At 51.3% G+C, this 15,193-nt stretch overlaps 1 protein-coding gene across 1 annotated transcript; it reads right to left on the bottom strand.

Annotated features, from left to right (window-relative positions):
* Positions 1–2,106: 2,106 nt before the first annotated feature.
* POMC (proopiomelanocortin) lies at positions 2,107–7,653 on the bottom strand. Its single transcript, XM_067531290.1, has 2 exons — positions 7,522–7,653; positions 2,107–2,766 (listed from the first exon to the last, which is right to left on the bottom strand). Exons 1-2 carry the CDS (start codon positions 7,651–7,653, stop codon positions 2,107–2,109), a joined length of 792 nt encoding a protein of 263 aa, XP_067387391.1.
* Between the last annotated feature and the right edge of the window lie 7,540 nt (positions 7,654–15,193).

Raw genomic sequence — 15,193 nt, 5'->3', positions numbered from 1 at the left:
TGGCAAGAGTTGAGGAACATTGGTAGAACGGGAAGGGATCTCAGTTAAGTCATTTAGTCCTGTCCCCTGCACTCAAGGCAGGACCGCGCATTACCTAGACCATCCCTGACAGGCGTCTGTCCAACCTGCTCTTAAACATCTCCAGTGATGGAGATACCACAAACTCTCTAGGCAATTTATTCCAGTGCTTACCTACCCTGAGAGAGAGGAAGTTGTTCCTAATGTCTAACCTAAACCGCCCTTGCTGCAATTTAAGCCCATTGCTTCTTGTCCTGTCCTAAGGAGAACAATTTATCACCTATCTCTTTCTAACAACTTCTTATGTACTTGAAGACTGCCCCAACCCCAGGCTTCTCTTCTCCAGAGTGAGCAAACCCAGCTTTTAAAACCTTTCCTTGTAGGTCATGTTTTCTAGACCTTTCATCATGTTTGTTGCTCTTCTCTGGACTTTCTCCAATTTGTCCACATCTTTCCTGCCCCGAACAGGACACAATACTCCCGCTGAAGCCTTATCAGTGTTGAGCAGAGAGGAACAATTCTTCTCGTGTCTTGCTTACAACACTCCTGCTAATACAGCCCAGAAAGATGTTCACTTTTTTTGCCACAGTATTACACTATTGACCCGTATTTAATTTGTGATCGACTGTAACCCCCAGATCCTTTTCTGCAGTGCTCCTTTCTAGGCATTTTGTATTTGTGCAATTGATTCCTCCTTCTTAAGTGGAGTATTTTGCATTTGTCCTTATTGAATTTCATCCTATTTAATTCAGACCATTTCTCCAGTTTGTCAAGATAATTTTGAATTCTAATCCTGTTCTGCAAAGCACTGGCAACCCTCCCGGCTGGATATTGTCTGCTAGCTTTATAAGTGTACTCTCGACACCATTATCCAAATCATTGATGAACATATTGAATAGAATCGGACCTGGGATGGATCCCTGCGGGACCCCACTAGATATGCATTCCAGCTTGCCTGTGAACCATTGCGAACTACTCTCTGAGTACAATTTTACACCCAGCTGTGCACCCACCTCAGAGTAGGTTCGTTTAGGATATATTTCCCTAGTTTGCTTATGAGAAGGTTATATGAGACAGTATCAAAAGCCTTACTGAAGTCCAGCTACAGCTATTGTTTCCCCCCAGCCACATGGCTTGTTACCCTGTCAAAGAAGGATATTAAGCAGGTTTGACATGATTTGTTCTTGACAAATCCATGTTGTCTTACTTATCACCTTATTATCTTGCGCCGCTTACAATTAGTTTCTTTGATTATTTTCTCTATTATCTTTCTGGGTCCCAAAACTCAGCTGACTGGTCTATAATTCCCTCGCTTTTCCTTATTCTCCTTTTTATAGCTAGGTACTACGTTTGCCCTATTCCAGTCCTCTGAGATCTCTCCCATCCTCTCTGAGTTCCCAGGAGCAAGTCAGGATTGAGGTGCATTGGCAGAGCTGTGAGTGGGAAGCCCAGGACTAGGAAATGGAAAGATTTTTGCAAGTCTGGACTGATGCTTGTGAGATGTGGAGGAAATCAACCCAGTGCTTACCCGCTTTATCCCTACACTGTTCCTACGTTGCAAAGGATTTAATGCATTCACCAGTCCTGTCTTTCTGCTTCCAAGTTTTGGATTTCAGGCTGTAGCTTGCCCCAGCCACTTGAAAAGCACACGTATGTTTGCCAAAGAAAGCAGCTCACACCAGACAGAACCAGAGACGCCGCAGAGACCTGCTTAGCTTGCAAAATTGTATTATTATTTGAATCCATCATTTACAGTATTGTACAGCTTGTTTAAAATACGAAAATAATCTGGCAGGGCAAAACTAGATATGCACTCATCAAAGCATCTCTTTCCTCATATGTACAGTACAGATGTTTTTATTTCAGTGTAGTTATTTTTAATCTGTGTACATTCAAAGTCAGAATAAGAACATGAGATCATTTCCTAACAGCAAACTGCTTAATAATAATAATTAGTAACAACATAATAAGTGATCATTGTAACTGTATCTAAGTGAAACGCATGCCAGTGGGATCGTGAAGCTATCTCGAGTCTCCCTGGGGATCTATTTGCAAGTTACAACCCCGCCCTCCACACCCTTCCTCACCTTACTGGCCCTTCTTGTAGGCATTTTTGATTATGGCATTTTTAAAAAGAGTCATTAGAGGGGTCTGGCTGTTCTCCGACGTCATGAAGCCCCCGTATCGCTTGTCTTTGGGCGGGGCGTTCCATCGGAAATGGCGCATCTTGTAGGACCCTCCATCTTTCTTCTCCTCCTCCTGTGAGACCATCGCTTCCTCGCTCTCGGGGCCTTCCAGGGACTCGAACTCAGGGTAGTCCAGTTCCATAGAGAGGTCTCTTCTGAACTCCAGGGGGTAGCTCTCGGCAGATTCCTCTTCCACCCCATTGGGATAGATCTTGATGGGTCTCCTCTTCCGGCCCACTGGTTTGCCCCAGCGGAAATGCTCCATCGAGTAGGATCTTTTGCTGTCTTGCCGTTCAGGGGCCGGGCCGCCGTCTCCCTCTTGCTCTCCTCTTTGGACGGGGGAAGCGGCTGGGAAGAAGCCCAAGAGGAGATCACTGGGGAACCCTTCTCGCTTGTGGCCAGCGACGCTGCTGCTGCTGCTGTTCTTCCGGCCAAACTTGTTCCAGCGGAAGTGGCTCATGACGTACTTCCGAATATTCTCAGAGAGCGGCTGCAGGTGGCCGTTGCCGGGGACCAGCGGGGACTCAGCGGACAGGTCCAGCTTGCAGGCTTTGATGCACTCCTGGGTGAGGAGAAAGGAAATGCTTCAACTAAACACAAACGCGCCAGATTTGCGACGTGAGGCTCGTGTCTTACACTGGCCAGGCACTAGGGAGGTGCCTCTCTAGTTCTCGCTGTGTGGAACGGTACCTAGACGTGTTTTTAGGGTCTTCCAGCAGCATGGCTCTATTTATTAATAGCAATAATACCCTGGAAGCCTATCGAAGGGTCCAAAGCACTTTACGAACAGTGAGCCAGGTCCTAAACTGGTGTGAATTACTACTGCTCGATGGAAACCAATAGAACTATCCTGCTTTACACCAGCTGAGGATCTGGCCAGTCAGTCTCCCCTGGTGAGGCAGGGCTGCACTATTATTTCCATTTTACAGAAGGGGAAACTGAGGCACGGAGCGGGGCGATGACTTGCCCAAGGCCACACAGGAGGTCCGTAGCGGAACTGGGGATAGAAGCCACATTTCTTAACTCCCGGGCCGAACCGCTAGCTGCCCGCCCCTGCGTCGAGTGGTATAAAATAGACCCTCTGAAGGGGAGAGAGCTGTGCAGGTTGCTTGCATTTGCCCAGGGAAAGAAACTAACAAGCCTGCTCCTTTTTCCTGGGCTCTGCTTGTTTGCTCCGTCACTTGCAACCCAGACTGCCCCAGGCACCAGAGCATTTGATGACCATTGTGCCGCTTCCTACGGCAGGGGAACTCTTTTAGCTGAGGGGGAGCTGGGGTGAGGAACTCATGGCCTGAAATAGGCTGGGTCCTGCTTCCTGCAGGGAAGCTCCAGGAGGTCCCGTTAGCCGTATCAGCGATGACCCAGCGTCTGGCCAGAGTCACACACACGCAGCTTCCACTGCTGTGTATGTGGGAGGGCCGGGGCTGGCCCTACGATTCGGTTATTTAAAGATCTATAGGGATTTTAACTGCAAACTGTTACCTTCAGGAGTTCCGAACCCAGCTCCCTGGGTAACACGAGACACAGAAGGTCTCAAACCTTGTCCAAGCCAGCCGAGGTATTTCCTCACTGCATCACCTGCTCACGGGCCCCTGTCCTCGGGTGAGCTGGGGCGGTGGTAAGTCAGCAGCCTGACCCCACCGGTCTATACAAACTGGGACCTGGCAGGAAGGCGGGTCGTTGGCAGAGGGTGTCCATGAACTGAGCAGAGCTACAGCTGAGGGGCTGGTTGGAGGGGCAGCAACCCTGGCAGGTGCGATTATATAGACTGAGAGGAAGGAAGTGCTGGAGATGAGGCAGCCTGAAGGAAGGCGGAGACAGGCAGGACTGGTACTGGTCCCATCCCTGGCTGTGGCCTGTGGATAGATATAAATAAAGCCATGGCCTGATGGATGAATAAAATCCAACCCGGTGGTGGTGAAGGAGACCTGGCCTGATGAGGCCTGACGGGACGACCCCAGGCCACTTGGGCAGGTTGTCTGGGATCAGTGGCCCTCATCTGTGCGGGGAGCCGGCGCCTGGCTGGGTTGTCGGGGGGGAAAGGGCTGGTAGGACACCGAAAGGAGCTGCAACAGTCCAGCCGGCTCCTTCAGCCATCCAGGCGAACGCAGCAGCCAGAGCAACCGACGGGGCTGCAGGAATTCACTCAGGAGTGGCCGGCACCACAGCACCAGATGCTGCAGAGCCTGGCGAGTCCTGGGACCCGGGGTGGCCGCAGAGCCCCAGGAATCAGACTGTGTAAAATGGCTCTAGCCTGAAGCCTTTCTTTGGACTTTTGAGCCGGTGGCCATAGGCTCTGGCTGGGAGAAGGCATCCTGGCTTTGCGAGCGGCTCCTTCTGCGACCGCAGCCGACAAGCTCCTAAGCGAAGAACGCGCCAGGGACCACGGTTCAGTCCCGGCAGCGTCGCCGAGAGGATGGGTCTGTCGTGGGAGAGACACCAGCAGAGATTTAGGGCTGCGAAATGGCCAGAAGGAAGAAGGCCCTGAGCTTCCACACGCAGACTGGCTGACGGGGCTACCTGCCGGCTGACGCTGAAAGCCAGGGGCTGGAGGAAGGGATGGATACTGGGGTTTTAGAACTGTTCTTGCAAAGTTGCCCCCAAAAGGCCAGTGTCGGGGTGCGCCAGCACCAACCCTCGACTCTGGACAATGCAGATAAGCTCGCGGAGGAGTTCTTAGAGGCTGACTTACCAGGAGAACAGCCAGTCCCCTGTGGGGACAGGAGAAGGCAAAGAATGCTGCCTGGGAGGAGACTGAAACTGGAGTGGCTACATGGGGAAAGGAGACGTTGTCCGTTAGTGAAAACCCCCTGCCAGGTGAAGGGAATGTTTAACAGAAGCAGGTGGGGGTGGCGAAGGCTTTGTCCTAGCTGCTCATGGTGGGATTGACTGGAAATCCTTCCCCTGGATCCTTCCTGCTGAAGACCACAGCGTCAGTTACGGGGTGTGAAACAAGAGCCTCAAGAAGGGGGTGATCGAAAAGAGAGAGAAGAACCGAGGCAGGAAGATATAAGCCAGGAAGGTCCACGAGAGGAAAAAGAGTCGGGGGCAGAGACCGAGCAGGAAGGGGAAATGGAGGGGAAACTGGGGCTGGTGACCGAGACCTGGATGGATGTAGCTGCTGAAGAAGGGGTCCCTCACGCAGCCCCCAGGAGCAGCACAGCAGGAGAAAGAGCCTGGAGCTGGAAAAGGCACAGAGCCAAACGTGATGGAGGGTGAATGGCGCACAGAACCAGCTGCGCAGCAACGGATTGAAGAGGACGGTCGGTCAGCGGAAGGTCCTGCTGGATGCCCTTGGTGGGGGCAGAGACCAGATTCTGGGGAGGGCCTCCACCCACGGAGAGAGCAATCGGTGGGTGGAAAGCGGAGAACAGCCATCGCGGGGCTGGAAAGAGACCTGGCGGCGGGATCCCACAGAGCTCGGCCCATGAGACAATAGCGCATTGGGGAAAGAAGACGCCGGCTGGGAAGCAGGGCGGGAGGTGTATGACAGGGTGGGCTGGATCAGCAGCGAACTCCAAACCCTGTTGGTCTCATACCACCCGTGCGTATTAACTGGGACGCAGGAGTGGACAGAGGATGGCAATTAGCTGAGCGGAGCTCCAGTGGAAGGGCTAATTGAAGGGGCAGCAATCCTGGCACAGGGGATTCTGGAGCTTGACAGGAAGGACGGGCCGGAGAGGGGGCGCCTGAAGGAAGGCAGAGGTGGGCAGGACGGGCTGCACCAGGGACTGCTTCCTCCCCTAGAGGCAAGGGGGGAACCTGGCTGTGGACTGTAGCTCCGTGTAAACAACGCGCGAGGCTGGGGCCTGCTGGAAGCGAACAATCACACGGGGCTGGGAGGGAGACCTGCAGTGGTTGTGGGCCAGGATGAAGGCCCGAAAGGACTCTCGGGGGCCAGTCCGCACAGCCGGCAGCTATTGGAAAGCCGATATTCGTTAACGAGCGGTCAAATCCCGCCACCGCCCCTCAGGCGAGACTCCCGTTGAGTCAGCCAGCCTTCGCCTACACCCACCACCCTCTAGTGTGTCCTGAGGCGCCACCCTCAAATGGACAGCGGTGCCCAATTTTTGGCCCCCCCCCAGGCGTGACAGCGTTGGTGTAGACGCCTTGTCCCGAGGCCAAAGAGGGAGTCCTGAGCCAAGCTGCCATTAAACCCCAGGAGCTCCTGGCGGCCTAGCCCGTGTCCACTCGCCCAGGCTGCCAGTAGAGGTGGGTCACGTCCCTTTCGTCGCTTTTGGCAAAGGGTGCAAGCCTTCCAAGGGCTTGGAGAAGTGCATCCACTTCACCGCCCGATAGTCGGGTGCCAGGTAACTAGCCCGTCCTCCACCGGGGGGCAGGAGGGGGAACGAAATCCTGCCCGTCCAGCAGAGGGAGTCAGCCTCTTCCAGCCCTAGCTGCTAGGTGAGCTCCCAGTTACCCAGGGGGCGGCTGCAGGTTAAGAACCTGCAAGCTAGCTAGACGGAGAGGGCATCACCCGGCCGTGGGCAGGCAGCGAAGGCTGCCTTGGCGCCCTCTCTGAGCCGTGCAGAAAGCCGGGGAGCAGGCAGGGGAGTGGAAAGCTCCCTTGCCGGCTTTGCAAACCCCCTGCCTGCAGGAGGACACCCCGTGCTGTTGCGATTGCTCTGATAGGACCGGAGGCTGGGCTGTTGGGTGCCAGTATCATGCAGTCGGCTTGACAGGAGCTGCGCCCTTTTACACCAGCGGGAGATCTGGCCGAAAGGACGGAGGGGCGTGCTGCTCCGGGAAGCCGGGCCGCGGTTCTACGGCAGACAGAGGACCGGGGCTGCCTCTGAGTGGCCATAGCGGGAGCCTCTCCCTGTTTCCCCCCCCCGGACCCCCTCGCTGCAGCCGCTGAGAACTTTACAAGGTTGCATGACTCGGCCTCCACCGCACACAGGCAGGGCAGGGGAACACCTGCATTTTACCCCTGGGGCGCGGAAGTTCACAGCGCTGAAGCGAACTGCCCAAGGTCCCGCAAACTGCCTGCGACGGATGTGGGAATCTCCCGACGCCCAGTCCTGCACCCTCACTGCAAAGCATCCTTACTATGCCGCCGGGCTGGGGGTGAGCTGTCCTCCCGGGGCTTTCCCATCGCTGATTTCTGATTTGCTTCCAGAAAAAGAGGTCAAGGCATTTACTTTTTTAATGTATTGAGTTCTGAGAGCCCCTCAGACATGAGCAATGGGAAATGTCTACGGGGCCTCCACCCGCTCAGGTTAGTGCAGGACCCAGCAGCTCGGTCTTCTGTCACTCTCTCCCCAGAGCCCTGACCGGGTCCTGTTTCCCCTGAGCGCTCCGGGCCGGAGCCACTTACCAAAAGGCCATCTTCTGTGCTCAGCTCCCGACACCGGCTGCTCTCCCAGCACTGGCCCTCGACGCCCCCGGCCGAGTGACAGAGCAGCATGCCCAGAATCGCCAGTAGGCCGCTCCGCACGGGTTTCAGCATCTTCGGGCTGGAGCTGAGTCCTGAGGAAACAGAACAGGTGCAGATTATGCCAAGCATTTGTCGGCCATGCTGGCAGCTAGGCATCAGGTGGCCTCCGTTGCGGATGCACGATACAGCCAGAGAGAGAGAGAGAGCCTCTGTCAGCTCTTGCTTTCCGGTTAGGTCGGGAGAAACGTCCCTTCTGTGGAGAGCAGCTTTTATAGAGAAGCGGAGTGTGTTTAGTTAGTTCTCTGTGCTCTGGGTCCGATTGCCTTAGTTCGGTGACAGCTGCACCGGTTTATTTCTGTAGGACCATTGTTGCTAAGTGAGGACTGGGCTCCATGCGAATCTAATCCGCATAATTACCAGCTACGGGCCTGGTAAAATCCCCACAGGAAAGCACTGAGTATCTCACAGGAAGGCAGTTCTCTTACCCTGCAGGGCAGGCAGAGGGCTAGCACCATCCATTGGGATCCCAGCGTCTTTACCATGGCAGAGAGAACACAGCTTGGGTTTTGGAAGTGCTGGCCAGGAGGAAAATCTTGGGATGTGAAAGTTACAGAGGCCGGGTAACTATGGAGCCGGACTCAGATTTCTTACCCTAAAGAGCACGTGCACCGGAAATAACCCCCCTTCTCTGTGTCAGGTTCAACCGGGAGTTCTTGTTTCATTGTGTCACACGGAGTTCTAACTTGTGCATGAACGTTTTTGCTGAAGTAATTAGCAAAGCTCGCTGGGCCTGGTTTCTCATACTTTCATCTGAGGAACTAAAAGCCCGTTGCAGATATTAATGAATGAAGCTCACCATACACCTGCCAAGTTATGCAAGTATCAGGCCCGCAATTCTGCAGAAAGGGAAACAGGCACAGAAGGGATTTGTCCAAAGTCATTCAGTGCAGGTTTGAGAGATGCAGAAATCGAACCGAGGAGCCTGGGATCCCAGTCCCTGGCACTGACCACTAGATAATGTGCTTTATTAACCGAGCAGAGACTCAGCATCTGCTATTCTAGCCAGAGCCGCAGACAGATCACACGCTGGCTATTCAAAACGTAGCCTGGCTTTTGTTCTGGTGACAAGACGACCCTCTGATTACCGAATGTTAGCTCTTTCACTCCTAATTACAAAGCATCTCTTTAGTGAAGGAACCCAGCTCCTTTCATTTGATTCTGTGTGGGAAGAAAGAGCGAGGCAGTCTGGGGTGGGATTTGCTACCTGAAGGTTCATCTAAGGACTCGATAATTGAAAAATATCAGCAATGCATTCTTCAGGATGTAAGCCTAGCTGAACGGCTCACTTCTATTCTGCTGCAGTTTACAGTGGAAATCGAGCTGCCTTGTATATAAAATTGCTTCTTCTTGTTCCCATTCTCCTAACCTCTATCTGCCTAGGCCTTAGATGGCAAGGCTCTGGGGAACAGGGACAGTCCTTGCATATTTAGATCAAGTTGGTCATCCCCAACCCTCCCGTCATTACATGGAATCTGAAATAATCCCTGATTTCTGCACTGACTTCAGAGCTGGGTGGCCAGAGAGTGGTAACCGCTGGCCGGGGCGTTCATGCTGCCCACAGCGCAGAAGGACTAGTTTTTTAATCCTGCTCCCGCCCTGCCCCGCAATAGCCACTTTATTTTTATCCTGCTCCTGCTATTATGGCAGTGGGTCCCGCAGGACCCATGGGATCCAAGTTTCTTTGTGCCTCCCCAGAGAATCTCTTGCGCTCCGTTGCGTCTTGCGTTCCCCCTCCCGGTTTGCACACCACAAGTGTAGCAGGTGGGTTTCAGGATATGGGCTAGCTCTTACTGCTCTAAAAGGCTGAGGAAAAGAACCCGATTTAGCGTTCCTCACCCAGGGGGAACTTCAGGTGACGTCTGTGGGATTTGAAGGAGGACAGTGTCTTTCCCTAGCAATGTTCTTCCTTGACAAAAAAGTGGCTGTTTGCCGAAAGGAGTATTTTTGTGAGAAAATGTTTGTGTTGGTTGAAGTTTCTCGGCTGTCGTACATAACCAAAACCAAAAAGCACAACGACAAAACAAAACGTGCACGCACGAGTCATTTTGGTTGAGAACCTGCAGCCTGAAATGTTGGGGTTTTCAGTTGAAATTTCAGAACATGTTGGGCTTTTTTTTTTAATTAAACCCGGAAAAATGCCACACCTGTTTGTGACAAAAATGAAAAACGTTCGGCTTTTTAGTGGAAAATAAGATGCTCAACCGACAGCACTTCTTAACGCCTTATGGGATTGGGCCCGTTGACTTTCCTTCACACCAGAAGTGGCCAATGGAATATGGTTTTACTTTATGTGAGTGAGGCCATGTCTACAGACGGACCTTTTACCGATATGGTATACCAGCAAAACCCTCCTACAACAGATACAGCTATACCAGCAAATTGTGCTTTGTGCTGGTATAATAAAACCACTGCTATGATTGAAACATGCCCTGATGCCACTCCTGTGAGTGAAAATGCTTTTTTGCTGGTTCAGCTGTGTCTACACTACCAGTTTTTCTCAGCAAAGCTATGTCGGTCAGGGATCACACCGCTTCATAACCCTGTCCGACAGAGTTATACCATCAGAAGTTTGTCGTGTAGACTTGGGCTAAAGTTGTCTGTCTCTGTCTCTGAAAGTTTTATCTGAATAAGGACTTGAGGATTTGGTATGATTGTTTCCTTAACTTGACTGAACTAACCTCACAAATGCCATTAACAGATTCCTCCTGGCTTATACATCCCAACCAACTAGTGTCTTGTGAAGCAATGATTTGCAGTTTGGACACAGGAATGCTTTGAATAAAACTGGTTATAAAACTGAACAGGTCACACCTAAAGAAAAAATGTCACGTCTTAATCTTTTGTCAGCATGCAACTACCAGTAACCTTATTAAAGAGGGTGAGAAAGTACAAAAGATCTTGAAGCTGTGGACAGAGACAGAGATGGGTTTCATAATAGATTTAGCAAACAGAGCAATCCACAGCAAAATAGAGGAATGGTGAAAAAACACAGGCTTTAGGTAAGACTGTATTAAATATTTAGGTCTAAGGCATAATAGGGGTTGGTTTGTTTTTTGGTTGGTTTGGGGTTTTTTGGTGTGTACTGGCTTCCCCATTGTTGTTAAACCACTGACCACGCGTGATTTATCTTAGCATGCGAATGAATTGTAACATAGCTGTAATGTTAACTCTTTCCCCTTAGAGCAAAGAGAGCTTCATTCAAGTGTCATTCCTTTGAGACTCGCATAACAAGTGGGACAATCGATCAAGGCTACGTTTTAACTAAGAAGAAATAAGAAGTCTAGTGGGAATACAGGGTTTTGTCCTCTGGTAGCTCTGTAGTTCCCTGGAATGGCTGGTGCCTTTCAATCACACCTGCTTTGAAATAATTCTGCTTGGTTACAATTCAAGAACACTCACTAGTTCTTTATCTACCCAAGCAACAGAGCCGTCAGACAACATTTCTGTGCTCCTGTCTTACAGAGAGTGGAGAAAATCTCAGTGCAAAAGGAATAAAGAGGAAGAGCCAGAGTCGTTCCGTCTTACCTGTTGCTGTGGCGTGTGAGCTTGGCTTCTCAGTGTGATGCTTCACTCTCTGTCTCTGTCAATGACTGTAGCTCCCAGCTCCATCCCCAGCCCTTTTTATACCAGAGGCTGGGCTTTGTGCAGGGCGTTTCATCCAAGGCAGCCTTCCGGACAGACCTTTAGAAGCGACAATGAAAGGTCTGGGAGAAGGGGCCGTGGGGGGTGGGGGCGTGGGCCAGGAAACCAGTGACGAGGGAACGTTCCAGGTGTGGAACAGAATAAAAGATTAGCCAACAGTGTCTGGAAGATGGACGTTTGCTGGATCTATCCCCGTGGCAAATGGGCAGAGATTAGCATCTCACTGCGAGCAGGAACTCTGGGGGGAGCCCGGTAAAGTTTTCCAGTCATGCTTGCTAATTGCATTTCCAGAGCGGAGATGGCGGGTTTTAATTAAAAGTCGAACACCCCTTGGAGCAGGTGTTAGAGAACAATAAAGGCAGGAGTTCTGGCCCCTGGTGCTGTTTATCACATACATGTGGGCACCACGCATGTTGGCCGGGTCATGAATCACTGTTCGGTCTCAGACGCTGGACTCCACGGGGCTTTGCAGATGTTTGTTTGTCTTTAGCAGGACAAATATTGTTCTCCTGCATTTCCGAAAGTGAATGTTGTGCTGGAGAAAGGTCGACCGCTCGGGGCCGCATGGAACAGCTGCAGCATGGACGGCGGCCGGGCAAGCTTCCCCTAGGTTATCCTGCTCTGGTGCATCAATCCTAGCTGGACGCCAGAGGAGAAATGTCCTCTCCATGGCTCAGTCAATTCGTGGCCCCTCTGCTGAGATTGGCAGCAAGGAGATGAGCTGGAGCTAATGCCAGGTTTTGTGGTGTGGACACTTGGCCAATGGGGTGGTGGACTGGGACCCACCACACCTCTGGTACTCTAAAAGGCTGGCCTTCGATACTGGATATTTAAAATAAGTGCCTGTTGGTATTGTAGTAGCATCTAGGGATTTCCACCAAGGAGCAAGGCCCTGCTACGGTCAACCATGAGGACAATCCTTTCCCCACGGTGCTTATAGTTGAAGTGCCAGGATTCCCGAAGAGGGCAAACCGGACAAAGGAAGGGGGAGCTATCGGAAATCAGTCTAGAAATCTCAGCTTGCAATAGCTGCTTTTATGCCCAATGCCTTGGGAGGTCGTGTGATTCGAAGGGGACCTTTCGCCTCACGTGCTTTTGTCCATGTTTAGGCGTCTTGCTGCCATGCCTCTTTTGTGCTCACTTTCCACAAGCGTCTCTGAGCCAGGGAGTTTGTTCTCAGGCATGATTGTCGAACGCGACCTCCCGGCTTGTCCAGGCGAATCACTGAGCTGAACACATTTTTAAGGGCGCTTTACAAAAGTTACACTCGGCCACCCCGGGAGCAGAACTGATGCTGTGTGACTTCTCCGGCCAGCACCAAGTAACCAACACAGCATGAATTTTGACTCTCAACTACTGGATGCTCCCGGCAAACCACCTGCGATTGATCCATAGAGGGAAACAAAATGGCACACACACAAAAATCGTCCCGTAAATCTGAATATTTAATAAATCGAGGGACACGGTGATTGTTCAGGGACATTCAGGCGAAATGTGACGAATAAATTCTGCCTAGTGCATTATTTGCATTGCTCTAATATACCAGGCATATAAGCAAATCCTGAGCTCTTTGCTCTTACTTCATTGATTGTGATGAAAATTTTGCTTTGGGGCCTAACTCTGACCTGTCCTGCACCCCATTACTTTCATCTGCTGGCTACCTGCATTGCTGCCATGGTTTTCTCCAAGTCACAACCTGCTTCTTGTATTGCTCCTAGGACAGCTTCATGGTGCTGTACTGGGACTCATGGCAAATCCCTCACTGATCCCGCAGCAGTAACTGTGCAAGGCTCTCCTAAAACTTTCCGGGTTAAAGCCACTGTCTGAAACATAGGCTGTTCTCATGACTCTCCGGCTCCAGCTTTACCTGCTTTAGTTTTAGCTCAGTGCATGTCATCAGCTGACGCTCCTTTTAAAAGCCAGGGGACTGGCTTGGCACCATCCCGTCGGCGATTCATCTCTACTGCAATGCACATAATGACATTAGCTGCCCCCACTCTCAGTGACACGTCCCCTGCTGTGCAATTCTTTGACTTGACAGAAGAGTAATTCTGAGACATTTTATGAGCCCGGTCAACGGTAAAAGGTGTCTGGGATTTTCACTTTAAAGGCTCCTCCATCATCATCAAGCCACTCTGAGCCTTTTATTTTTATAAGGAAGCCCAGAAATCTATTTACGAACTTCCAAAACCTTATTGATTGAAATATTCACAGGGGAATGCAATGGCAAAGTACCACATTCCTGTAACTTCACCAGTCTGTGCTGAATGCATCCGATGCATGCAGCCCAAGGAGGGAAGTCAGCAGGGATGTCGTTTTCATTTCAGATCTCCCCCTGGCGGACCAGCTCCCACCCCAGAGTTTAGCATCTGGTATTTTGATTTCATCCCCTTTGGCTTTAGAAGAGCGATGGGGTCAAGCGCAAAGTTTGGACTCTAGACCCAAATGGCCACGGTTCAAAGACATTCAGATGCAGGCCTGCTACAGAAAATAAGTGGTCACCTTCCCCGCTCATGCAAAGTGGCATTGCTCCACGCAAGTCGAAGAGACGTGGAAAGAGTTTTGTAAATAATTCACTCTGGATTGTCATGAACTTCTTGTTATTTGGGAACATTTTTTGCGAGTTTTGTGTTTACTCCAAATCTGGAACGTAAACTGTGCTGCGAATGGGCCCGAGAAAGTCACATGGGCTCGTTTCTGTTTGCTGACTGCTCGACTGAAGTCCCTATAATGCCGTTTCTAGTGTGAGCTGTCACAGAAAGCACATTTGAAAATTTTCTTTCCACAGGGACAGCCACTGGAGAGCCTCTTTTTGTTAAGCATTTCTGTTAGTGAGACCTGATTGCACAAGTTTCTGTGGGACGTGGACCCAAAGGGGGAATGGACACAGATGAAATGAATGTATTAAGAAATGTGAGCAGAGATTCACAGAAACGGGTCTGCTTTATTCTCTGGCTATAGATATAGATGTTTGTTGTTCTAGCAACTGGATTGACACGTACCACTGATTAGGGAACTCAACTAAACCTGCATCTTCCACAGCCAGGGTGAGGACTCTAACCAAACGGTTATGAGGGACTCTGAATTCTCTGCTGAGGCCTTTTGCAAATGTGTGAACAGTGACAATTACTTCTTGTAATGCGAGAACCATTCCAAGTCCCCCAGTCTGATTGTGTCAAGTTTGCATGAGTTCCAGCTCTGCAGTTTGTTGTTCCTTGCCCTTGGATGTATATATGTACCCCCTGTCTGATTGCTATTTCTTGCATCTGACGAAGTGGGTTGCAGACCACGAAAGCTTATGCCTGCAGAAATTAAATGTGTTAGTCTTTAAAGTGCTCCAGGACTCTCTCTCCTTGTTTTTAATTTGGAGAACAACTTGCACCTGGGTGTGAATGAGCCTCACGCCAGCCTGCGATTCTGACAGCTCCATTCAAATCCGGCCGGCCTGCGTAGAAGCAGGTGATGAGATGAGCACGGACAAATCACGGCCGTGGCGGAGCAGTAAACAGCAGAGGCAGATGCGACAGCAACACGCTTCCCGGTCCCTTTGGTCTCTAATATAGTAATAAATACCAGCCTGGCAGCTGACACGTCTCATGGTGGGGAGCCAAGGAGGGGTCTCTCAGCGCATAGGCACCGCATATGGGATAGAAACAGCACAAGGGGGTGCAAGAAGGGGCACGGGTCCCCCCAATAATTGTTGGGGGCACAGAACTCTGGGTCATGGTGGCAGGAGGGGTGGGGGAGAGCGAACTCCTGCTGGGGTGGGGGAAGGGAGGGACGAGCGAGCGCGTCCTGGGGCTGCTGCTGGGAAAGGGGGGGAGGGGAAGGGCGAACTCCTCCTGGGTCCAAGTGGGGGGGGGGGGCAGAGACGTGCCCCTCTGAAAGGGCATCAAAGTTAAATTTCTGG

The sequence above is a fragment of the Emydura macquarii genome, unplaced genomic scaffold, assembly GCF_026122565.2.
Source record: "Emydura macquarii macquarii isolate MOO-44397 ecotype Brisbane River unplaced genomic scaffold, CSIRO-AGI_Emac_v2 contig_3134, whole genome shotgun sequence".
NCBI lineage: Eukaryota > Metazoa > Chordata > Testudines > Chelidae > Emydura > Emydura macquarii.
Note: the sequence above shows the minus strand (reverse complement) of the source record. Positions and strands in the feature narration are given on the sequence as shown.

Bases quoted from the DNA above. Each gene is read 5' to 3' on its own strand.
- POMC (XM_067531290.1), bottom strand. From the start codon at position 7,653: ATGCTGAAACCCGTGCGGAGCGGCCTACTGGCGATTCTGGGCATGCTG. The intron at 2,767-7,521 runs GTAAGTGGCTCC...CTCCTCACCCAG, and splicing joins GCACAGAAGATGGCCTTTTG to GAGTGCATCAAAGCCTGCAA.